Here is an 11,869-nt window from a genome sequence, read left to right as displayed (position 1 = left end):
CATCATCAGATTCACTTCATCAAATTGATGGTTTTCGAGAGAAAATGTTCGAGTTGCTTAAGAAAACACCCAACTCACTATACATGTAATGTACCTTTAAAAATCGGCCAAGTGCGAGTCGGGCTCGCGCACGAAGAGTTCCGTACCATTACGCAAAAAAATCACGTTTGTTGTATGGGAGCCCCACTTAAATATTTATTTTATTCTGTTTCGAGTGGGCCCTCCACACTCATGCGCGAATCACGGCGGAGTATTTGTTATTATAGCGGCAACAGAAATACATCATCTGTGAAAATTTCAACTGTCTAGCTATCACGGTTCGTGAGATACAGCCTGGTGACAGACGGACAGACAGACAGACAGATAGACAGACAGACAGACAGATAGACAGCAGACAGAGTCTTAGTAATAGGGTCCCGTTTTTACCCTTTGGGTACGTAATCCTAAAAATTGAGGACCTCCTTTCAAACTAAAAAATAATTACTCAAATCAGTCAAATCGGATCACGGGTGTCGGAGTTATCGGCGAACATACATAAAAAAACTGGCCAAGTGCAAGTCGGGCTCGCGCACGAAGGGTTCCGTACCATTATGCAAAAAAACGGCAAAAAAATCGCGTTTGTTGAATAGGAGCCCCACTTAAATATTTATTTTATTCTGTTTTTAGTATTTGATGATAAAGCGGCAACAGAAATATATCATTTGTGAAAATTTCTAATGTCTAAGCACTCACGGTTCATGAGATATAGCCTGGTGACAGACAGACGAACAGACGGACAGAGGAGTCTTAGTAAAGTCCTAAAAATAAGTTGGGCCAAGCCATGCTTTACCTATTTGTATCATTTCGTATTAATACATTATGTATTATTATATCAAATTTGAGCGTATAGCGCGAGCTAGGTAGTGCTAGGTGTTGGACATCTGTCGATTAAATAAAATAAAAAAAACACACACACACACACACATGTACGTAATTACGTGACGCACAGTTAGTATGTGAGTGCAAGGATTGTTATTTACCTGGGGCCACCCTGGGGCAGAAGTAGCGAAATGAAAGGTAGGTTGATTGTGAATCCCAAGAGAAGTACTTATGTTGGGCGCATGATGTGTCTGAAAAAGCGTATTAAACATATGTTTACATACAAAATTTATGTTAAATATATTTATATCATTTATTTAGAGTTCAACGAGGGTGCGTAGTTTTAGGGTCGGCAACGTGCACGTATAACTATAACAGTAACACCTCTGGAGTTGCAGGCATCCATAGGCTACGGTGACTGCTTACAATCAGGCGGGCCGCACGCTTGTTTGCCACCGACGTATTTAAAAAAAATTAAAAGTATATTTAACGGGTGGAAAAATAGGTACGTAGGTAGGTTTGGGACGCAGGTACCAAATCCCGAGCTAACCGAAATTACGATTCGAAAGTACCGTTAACAGTATACCTATATTGCTATAATTAATAATTATAATAATAAGCCCAGACACTGGTGAAGTGATGACTGAGTGAGCGAAAGCAAGCGAAACATCTTTTCAGCTTAGGTAGGTAAATATGCTTTCGTATGTACGCCGTTTGTCATTTCTCAATCGATTCTCATGACATTTTTGAGCAGCTTTGATAATTAGATACATTCGTTTTGCACTTTTTACAAGCTTTTATTTAACTTGACTGTTAGGAGGTAGGTATGAACTGAATGTTAGTTAGCGTGGGTCAAATCTTGGATGTTAAAGCAAATTTGACCCACTACTATTACATAAAAACACTACTACCAAACACTACTACTATTAAATAAAAACACTTTGAACTTTACTCGACTTCCGATTGAGCTGAAATTTTGCATACACATGTAAATCGGATGACAATCCAATATTATGATGACGTGGAGCTGATCTGATGACGGAGACAGGACTTGGTCTTGAGAACTCTGTGATAAACCAACGCAAACTAATTGTGTTTCGGATTGTTAGCATTGTCTCGAAGAGTATATTTGCACGGCACGTGTAAAGAAAAGTACCTACCTACAGTCAGCAATAAAAAGTTGTACATACCAAACTATTTTTTCGCAAAAACTTATTTATATAGGTAATCGCAATGACATAAACAGTCACTACCCACATATTTGGGGGCTAATTTGATAAATATTGTGCCTTTTAGGGTGCGACTCTGTACGTCCGCTGTCACGTCGCTAAAGATCCTTTATCTCGAGAAGTCGTGGAGGTATAGAGTAGAAATCAAAACTATATACCTAAGTATAACTCAGGTCTACAGTCCCTTGAAGCTGGGACAAAATCAAACTTCTAAGTTGACGTAAATAAAACCGGCCAAGTGCGAGTCGGACTCGCGCACGAAGGGTTCCATACCATTACGGAAAAAAACAGCAAAAAAATCACGTTTGTTGTATGGGAGCCCCATTTAAATATTTATATTATTCTGTTTTTAGTATTTGTTGTTATAGCGGCAACAGAAATACATCATCTGTGAAAATTTCAACTGTCTAGCTATCACGGTTCATGAGATACAGCCTGGTGATAGACAGACAGACGGACAGACGGACGGACAGACGGACAGCGGAGTCTTAGTAATACCCTTTGGGTACGGAACCCTAAAAAAAGGATACCTATGGCGGAAGGATCGTGAATTACCTGGCGCAGAAGCAGCAGAATGAAAGGTGGGCTGAATGTCAGTTACAGGAGCAACATCTTGAAAGGTGGATGTTGTGGTGGATTCTCATGTTGTTGGCTATGCTCGTAGCGCGTAGCTCGCGCTGGTAGAGTCATCTGCAGAAAAAAGTGACCCCCCCCCCCTGCAATGGCATTGCTGACTTTACACAAGGCATATAATATGCAAAATTGTTGCATAAGTTCAGTTCTAAATTTTAATGTCATTCGCATTCACTTTTGACGACCTGTCTGGCCTAGTAGGTAGTGACCCTACCTATGAAGCCGATGGTCCCGTCCCGGGTTCTAAACCGGTAGGTAACGGCATTCTTTCGTGTGATGAGCTGGGACATTTGTTGCTGAGTCATGGGTGTTTTATATGTATTTAAGTATTTATATAAAAGTTTATATGTTATATATATCGTCGTCTAGTGCCCACAACGCAAGCCTTATAGAGCTTACTGCGGGACTTGGATTATTTGTGTAAAGTGAGGTTTAGACTAGCAAGAACTTGCATGCAATTTTCAATACATTGCGGTATCTGATAAACATTTTGAATGAAGTTTACCTTAGTAGGCAGCAATGTAACGTAAATTGCATGCAAGTTCTTGCTAGTCTAAACCTCGCTTAATAATGTCCTATATTATTTATTTATTATTATTAGATTTATTAAATTTAACTGCTATTTTTTGGTACAACTTTAGCACAATCAGTATAGTGATTTAGGCTTGAAAACAGTCAGTCAGGCATACTGTGGCGGTTATAAAATGTTATTATTGTGTTTTTACGTTATACATAATAGAAACTTACCAAGTAGATATAGGGTCGGTACTGCTATAGCATTTAATCGCTTAAAGCGATTCCTATGTTCTTCGGTAAAATGAAGATCGCAAATCCTCTTTTTTTTATAAAATTCATAATCTGATGGGGTGCCCAACTTGCCCCCAATAAGCTGAACCCAAACTTTAAATCGATCAGGGTGTTTGTTTGGATTTGGAAAAACGTGCAGCACCGCACCTGAAATAAGTTATTTTTTTAAATAAATTCAAATGGTGTAACATCTGCGTGACCATTTTAACATCTCGAATCGCAGTATATCAACATTTCAACAACAGAAAATGTCTAGTAGTAGTAATTCTAGACAAAATAATTTACCTTTCTTCGAACATCCAAATGCACAACAATGCGGCATTGTAAACTTAGCCAAGCATAAAGACGCTGATAAGCAATTGTGTTATCCCACATTCAATTTGCAAAAAATGCCCACTCAAAAATTGACCCAAATGTAATAGAAATAAAATATTTTAAATGGCTGAAATATAAAAAGAGGAGCACGAAACAAAATTGTTTTACTTTTAAGTCAATAACAGATACAGTGTTGCCAACATGGGTGCGGGGATGCCACATAAAAAAACCAGTTCCGAGTTAAGTAATAAAGATGACGCTATTTTTTCGAATAAATGGCTCTCTAAGGGACTGTCCCCCCCCTTCCTTACACACAAATGTATTCCAAAAAGGAAAGGCCAAGCAGAACCAAGGTTGCTCCGATCCAGACCAATCCGGCAGACCAAATCCGCTGTCATGGTGTCATATCCGCACCAAGTTCAATCGTCTGTTAAGTTGGTATTCCACCTGTACAATTTCTTGGTCCGATGTCGTCCAATGTACATTGCATCTCACTCTCACTAAGCAAATTGTGAGACGCAAATACACATTGGACAATGAAATTGGATAGGTGGAATACCACCCTAAGTCTTGCCGTACACGCACGAAATATTCCGTACGGAATAACATGTGCAAGCGAGACAGCGCTAAGCATTTGTAGAGCGACGTCCCGTTCCCATCTGTCATTCCGTATGGAATGAAAATTCCGTGCGTGTGCTGCCAGGGTTACTTTTGTTTTGACTTTTTGAGACTTTTGACAGTTTTGACATTGACATTCTTAAATTCATTGCTTGTGATTTTGTGCATTCGCCGATATATTTATTTAACTAGTTTCTATTTCATTTAAGGTATTCATATAAGTATCGTAAGTTCTTCCCAAGTATACTTCATTTTGTAGGTATTTACTAAATTTTGATATACAGAAAAAAACTTGAAAAAAACTTCATTTTACAAGCTTTGGTCACGAGAAACTTGGCTAATGGTTGATTTTAATTCACCGGTTTATTGAAATTTACATTTATTTTCAACAGAGAAATGGCTGGTGGCGAGAACCAGACTTCAGAATACCTCCAAAGAAGATGGCTAAATATACGAAAACTATTAGAAAGATCTGGCCCATTTTGCCACCCTGATTTTGAAGCTTCTGCTGAAATATTAGATTTCATTATGAATTCGTGCAAAATCTTAGTAATAGGAGCTGGGGGTTTAGGCTGCGAATTACTAAAGGACCTAGCCCTAATGGGCTTTAAAAAAATCCATATTATAGATATGGATACAATAGAGTTGTCTAATTTGAACAGACAATTTCTGTTTAGGAAGAATGATATTGGATTATCAAAGGCTAAATGTGCTGTTGAATTTGTTAATAATCGGTAAGTCAAATCATTTATGTATACTTGGCCAAACAGACTGCTAATAAACAACTTTTAATATAACTTTTCATGGCCTTGAGTTTGAAACTCACCCAAGGCACAGTAATTGATTCATCTCTCCACAATCATATCTTTAAACTTTTTCAGAGTTCCAGGTTGTGAGGCCATTGCTCATCACTGTGCCATCCAGGATAAGGATGAGGGTTTCTACGGGCAGTTTCACATTGTTGTCTGTGGTCTCGACTCCATTGTGGCTAGGCGTTGGCTTAATGGCATGCTGATGTCCTTGCTTCAGTATAATGATGATGGTAATTTAACTAACTATTTGTGTCCAACCAAAGTTTCGATTTTGGCATAAAAATCATGTTTACTGTTTAGGCCGAAGGTTTGGTTTCAACCACAAAACTGCCAAAACTGTTTTTCCGTAGTGTCCGGCCGAAGTTTGGATTTCGGTTCCAACAGGTTAATTTTGGCATAAAAAACCGTTTATGGCCGTTTGGCTGCAACTAGTGCAAAACCGAACCTTTGGTTTCAGTCGGACATTACAAATTATTAGCTAAATAAATTTTACCACAAACACATATAGAAACTATAACAGCCAGGCTAGCACATGATTGGCGCAAGAGTATCTCGCTGCGACATAGACTACCCGTCCCCCTTTAATTCATACAGTTAGTAAAAGACGGGTAGTCTATCTCGCGGCGAGATACTGTCGCGTCAATTATGTGCTCGGCCTACTGGTCAGTCTATCTCTGAATTGTAAATATTACATTGGTAAAAGACAGCTGCCCCATTATGCATAATAAACAACTCTATGTCACACTGCCACTGTCATAATAAATTAAAAAACAGTTAAATAAACAGGGTTTTAAAGATAATTATCACAATACTAATCATCATAATAATATATAATTGATAATTATCAAATTGAGAATGATTTCTTGTTCAGTTGGGTATTCCCTGTTAGATATTAATTAGGATATTTTATTCAAATGTGTAAGGTGTAAAATCTTAAATGTGTTCAATTTTGAACCCTGACTAAAATTATAGACTATTTATTCATATACATAATTTTGTGTCTTGTATTACATCCTATTTTTTTTTTAGGAACTTTAGACCAATGCAGCCTGATACCTCTAGTGGATGGAGGTACTGAAGGCTTCAAAGGCAACGCCCGAGTGATCCTGCCGGGCATGAGCGCATGTATCGAGTGCACACTGGACCTGTATCCACCGCAGGTCACATTCCCGCTTTGCACCATTGCTAATACACCAAGGTAAATTCAAAGTTCTTTTTCATTTCTCATGCTCTAAAAGTGGGTCGTTGTTGTTCTAAAAAAGTGTGCAGAAAATAGTGTTTCTGCTCTGGAGCACTGTACTTTCTAAGTACATTTTTTTTATTTCTTTTTACAATAAGCAATTAAATTTTTGGTTAAAATGGATTTTTTGTACAATTTCCATTCTGATAATTAACTCCACATTCCATAAATAACTATATTTTTACCTAAATTGTTAATTAAAAGTACCCTCAAGAAATACTACTGAAGTTTATACTTAGCCGTGTTTTTTTTAATGCACAAATATTTTACTTTCCTCATATTCGAAATTATTTACTATATTCTTTAACTATCCTGTGCAAGGACATAGGATAGCTAAGAAGCCCGAGAAAGGCCTCAGGAGCCCTAAGAGTCTTAGCGCCACTTGCACCATTCCACTAACCCGGGGTTAACCGGTTGAACCTGGAGTTACCATGGTTACCAGTACAATTTGACACTGGGTTAACGGTTTAACTGGTTAACCCCAGGTTAGTGGGATGGTGCAAGTGGCGCTTAGTAAACTTGTATACCATGGTGTCCAATGTCCATGGTACATGATGATGCATTTTGCGAGAAGACACGTGTAAATTTCAAAAGTTGCAAAAAAAAGTAAAATAATTTGTCTTTCGCAAATTATCTTTATTTCAGATTACCAGAGCACTGTATCGAATATGTAAAGGTACTGCAATGGTCCAAGGAAAATCCCTGGGGCAACACCACTGCCCTGGACGGCGACGATCCTCAGCACGTCGCATGGGTCTTAGAGAAGGCACAGGAGAGAGCGATGAAACATGGCATTATGGGAGTGACGTATAGATTGACGCAGGGTGTGTTAAAGAATATTATACCGGCCGTGGCCAGTACGAATGCGGCTATAGCGGCGGCTTGTGCTACTGAGGTAAGTTTATGTTAATTCGCAATTACACAGCTAAAACTGTGGAATGAACTGTCGCCCGCGGTATTTCCGGACCGATACTACCTTCGAACTTTTAATAAGAGAGGGTACCTAGGCCCATCTTAACACACGAGCATAGCCGATAACATGCAAAATCCCGTATATAAAAAACAGCGACTACGAAGGAACCGAGAACCCGACTATCGGGCCACCGGCATTGAATGTGTTAAAGACCGGCAACACACTTGTAACCCATCTGATGTTACGGGTGTCCATGGGCGACAGTAACTGCTTACCATCAGGCGATTTGTCTGCTCGTTTGCCACCCTATTTCGTTAAATAAATACGAATTTATTCTTTAACAAGGTGGAACTACTGCACTTCGAAAAAAAGGACATTTGTAATGAAAAAACAGCAAGAATTAATAGCCCTCTCTCATGTGGGAACATAGTTCAGAGCCGGTAACCGCTACCAACTTTTAGTATGTTGTATGTCATTCCAATTCCACGGTTATTGGATCCAAAACTGCCGGGAGACAGTGGCGCAAGCCATCTACTTCAAAGTAATGACGTCATCAAAATGGCTCCCGCCTCTCTCCTGTGCTGTGACTAAACATTACAAAATAACAAAACACGGCTCATCTCCTGTTCCAGGTATTCAAGCTAGCCTCATCCTGCTGCGTGAACATGAACAACTACATGGTGCTGAACATAGCGGAGGGAGTGTACTCGTACACGTTCAGCGCCGACCGCCGCGCGGACTGCATGGCCTGCAGCAACACCACCAGGACCATGGAGCTGGAGTCCCAAGCCACCTTACAGACCATACTTACCAAGCTCCAAGAGGAGCCCAAGTATCTCATGAAGAGCCCAGGTCAGTTTGAAGCGTTAAAATTTCAAAAGGATGATTTTCAGTGATGATTATCGAAATTATTATCATGAAAACGTTCACTAACTTGTCATTTAACAATGATAATCCTTAGAAATACTTGGTAATTATCAAAGCAATTACCTTGATAATTATCACGCTTATTTGTGATAAATATCAATGATAATGAACCATGGAACTGGAGCCTCCCGCTACCGCCCAGGCCATACTATTCAAATACAAATAATTTATTGAAAAAAGTATTGTACAGAGGTTTATCTTAAAGACTAATAGTTGTTAGTAGAGGAAACTGGATTACAAATGCCTGAACTAGGAGTTCCTGTGTTTCAGGCAGCGAAGGACAAAATTAATCAATTTTTAATTATTCACTTAATTATAAATTATAAGTAGTGCTTACACAAAGTCTTAAGTATTAAATATCATGTTACACAATCATGTTACGACTATTAGTAAGTTCTCTGTATCATCGTACCATTATTTTGTACGACGGACTTCCTTTTAACATAAAAAATGCGCCAAATAAGTTCGCGTTCAAAAAATCCTTACGTGCTTTCTATGCTAGCGGAAAGAAAGTTTCTTGGTGTATTTTTATTAGTTTCATAATGAGTCGTCGTTATTTATATATATATTATATATAGTATATATGTATATTATATTTGTATATATGTGATTATATGTTATTTTTATTTTATTTTTGCTGTTGTATTTGTAGCATCGCCCACAATTTCTCTGCTTAGCCTTAAGGTTGACTGGTAGAGAATGCCTTATGGCATTAAGTCCGCCTTTTGTACTGTAAGGTTTTCTTTTGTGCAATAAAGATTAAATAAATAAATAAAATAAATAAATTATGGGTGTATCATTTTGCAGGGCGCGTCGTAGAGTATTCTTACAACAAGCATAGCTAAGTGGGTATAAGTCTAGTTTTGCATTTAACCTGTTGTACAAAAATGGGCCCAAAAAGACAAAAAAATCTAGATGAAAAAACGTGTTTTCTTTGTACGGTTGGAATAACTATTATATCTTTGCGCCTTTTATTTCTATATTCAGTGTTTTCTGACGTGCTGCTTTAGTGTTGTAAACTAACCAAGCTCTAAGAGGAGCCCAAGTATCTCATGAAAGCCCAGGTCAGTTTGTGTGTTATTCCTATCGTGTTAAACAGCTCTCAAAGTTGACAGGATGTTGCAGTTGAGAGTGCCGTAATCAAAATTTGTTGTGTCAACATGTCTGGAATAGTCTGGATGTTCTCCTCAACAGGTCGCAATTCTCAGCTGACTCGTGAAATTTTAGGTGTTTTCGATGTTTTAAATAGATCTTTTTGTCGATTAAATTTTTCGAATGTTTCAAAATGGTCGAGCCATATATTTATTCAGTTTTACGATATGCTCGCGAGATCTACAGCCTACAGCTCACAAAGCCACTAGTATATTTAAGAGATTTTAGTGAAACCTATATCATATCAATATCAAGTAAAGTTCACATTTTTTTAAGTCCGCGCTCTGGGTGAGTTGAGGGTTAGATCATCTGACAGATTTTCGTGATCGTCGGTTTCAGATAAAAAAATGAAGGAATTCCGTTGCAGCAGTTTACAAAAAACGGAACCCTTATAGGATCACTTTATTATCCGTCCGTGACGTCCGTCTATCTGTCTGTCAAGACCCTTTATTTAACTAGATTTCTTTTTTTTTTTCAGGCATTACCACTATTATCAATGGGCGCAATAAAACGCTGTACATGTCTTCAATCAAAAGCATAGAAGAGAGGACCAGGGACAATCTGAAAAAGAAGATAACTGACTTAGGATTATATAATGGTGCTGAAATCCTAGTGGCAGATATAACTACTCCTAACACAATAACGATAAAGTTGAAAGTTACTGAAAATGCAGATGTTGAGATGGCCTAGTTATGTATGTGTAAGAAATAAAAAATCATTTGTATAATGTATCTTTTAAATCTTGCCCTACTTGCTTGTACGTCCTACAACGGTCAGCACATTCCTTGCACAACGCAGAGGCATGTGGGTCATAAACTTTTTTAGTATGCGTTTTATTAGCGACATTAGCATTATGCAATTCTAGTTCGTTGGTTAAGCGTCTTTCCTATGAAATTCCGATATCACAATAAATGGACCTTAAATCATAATTTTCTTGGTGGATCCTTGCAGGCAAAAAGGCAGGTTCAAATTACGTTACGTACATATTACGTTCAGGTAAAAAGAGGACAACAACTTTATACGGCACCGTGCGCAAGCACTTCGTACGTATTAAAGTTCGTCCACGATTATGTCAGCTTTCATGATAGAGGCCGTAGTCGATTTTGGAGCAAAAATTTTAAATTAATAGATTTAGTCGTTGAAATTATACACGTTTTGTTACGTAATATCTAAATAACAAGTATTGGTTTCTATTAGCACGTCTTCTCATCTTGCCTTTTAATAATGAGGTCGCAAGCGTGCGTCACCGGTAATATATGAAAAGAAGGGGCAGTTTTTAAAAATTCATCAAAAATTTATGGTGGTAAATTATACAAATTGATGTATAAGAATAGTTTCAACAAATGTTGTAGATTGTTTAAGTATCAAAATTACGTTGAAATTAAGTCGATTTTCAGAGAAATTGTCACTTGTTTTGAAGTAATTTCTGGAGAAAATTGATTTCGTCTAACTTTCATTTACACTACTTCAAAGTCATAATAATAAAAATGTAGTCTGATAAACGTCAAGTACAGGATATGTGTAATACAAAATTACCATGTTTAGCCGTCCAAACTTTACGAAATTTACAAATAACAAAATCAGTGCTTTACGCGCGTTTACCTAAACGTCCATCAGAAAAGCAAACATTACTAATTTAGTGAGTCTGTTTTCAAAAAATTGATCTGATAAAAGGTAAGATAAGAAGATGCGCTAATAGAAACCAGTACTTGTTATTTCAATTAGGTAACAAAAGGTGAACAATTTCACCGACTAAATCTATCAATTTTACATTTTTGCGACTAAAATAGACACCGGCCTCTTAATAAGTTTTTGGTTTGGACTTATACTACTCTTTGGCCAGGATTACACTTGTAAGTTTTACTTACGTAAGTAGGGACCAAGCTATTTGCTAGAATGAGATAACTGTGTCCCTACTTACGTAGCTAATCAGCGAAATCGACTCCACACTCGCATAGTCTAGTGGGTTATGATTTTCTACAAAGAAAAATAAATATAGTGTGTCAAAGGACTGTCTCATTTCAAACATAGACAGGGAGACTCATACTATATTTGTGTTACTTAAAAAAATGAGTAGAGATAAACCAAGAAAAGTGCAACGATAATTAATAATAATAAGTGTTATTTATACGTCATAATTTCATAGAAGTTTGACGTTTAAAATAACACATGCACTGCGTGTGCTATCAAAATCGTTGCAGACTTTTCTTGGTCTAACTCTATAGTTTTTTTTGTTCTCATTTACTGCCAATTTGGTTTGACCAATTATAACGAAATTTGCTCGCGTCTGCGGTAGTCTACAATTAAAAAAAAAAACAATACGACATGGCGTCTCACCCAAATGTCAAAACTGTCACTGTTTGAC

At 37.6% G+C, this 11,869-nt stretch overlaps 1 protein-coding gene across 3 annotated transcripts; it reads left to right on the top strand.

Annotated features, from left to right (window-relative positions):
* Nucleotides 1–4,550: 4,550 nt before the first annotated feature.
* Nucleotides 4,551–10,225, top strand: LOC134743515 (NEDD8-activating enzyme E1 catalytic subunit). Of its 3 annotated transcripts, none has more exons than XM_063676998.1 (7): nucleotides 4,551–4,686; nucleotides 4,853–5,194; nucleotides 5,342–5,502; nucleotides 6,302–6,470; nucleotides 7,158–7,407; nucleotides 8,058–8,277; nucleotides 9,983–10,225. In XM_063676998.1, exons 2-7 carry the CDS (start codon nucleotides 4,857–4,859, stop codon nucleotides 10,192–10,194), a joined length of 1,350 nt encoding a protein of 449 aa, XP_063533068.1. In that variant the 5' UTR covers nucleotides 4,551–4,686; nucleotides 4,853–4,856; the 3' UTR covers nucleotides 10,195–10,225. The 3 variants fall into 3 exon arrangements, with proteins under 3 accessions (XP_063533068.1, XP_063533070.1, XP_063533071.1); XM_063677000.1 differs by having other exon boundaries at nucleotides 4,623–4,719; XM_063677001.1 differs by having other exon boundaries at nucleotides 4,652–4,669.
* The last annotated feature ends 1,644 nt before the right edge of the window (nucleotides 10,226–11,869 follow it).

Source organism: Cydia strobilella, chromosome 8, assembly GCF_947568885.1.
Source record: "Cydia strobilella chromosome 8, ilCydStro3.1, whole genome shotgun sequence".
NCBI classification, from domain to species: Eukaryota; Metazoa; Arthropoda; class Insecta; order Lepidoptera; family Tortricidae; genus Cydia; species Cydia strobilella.
This window is presented reverse-complemented; position numbering and strand designations above follow the sequence as displayed.

Coding starts and splice junctions, on each gene's coding strand:
- LOC134743515 (XM_063676998.1), top strand. CDS start 4,857: ATGGCTGGTGGCGAGAACCAGACTTCAGAATACCTCCAAAGAAGATGG. Junction 5,503..6,301: donor GCTTCAGTATAATGATGATG/GTAATTTAACTA, acceptor TTTTTTTTTTAG/GAACTTTAGACCAATGCAGC. Junction 8,278..9,982: donor GTATCTCATGAAGAGCCCAG/GTCAGTTTGAAG, acceptor TTTTTTTTTCAG/GCATTACCACTATTATCAAT.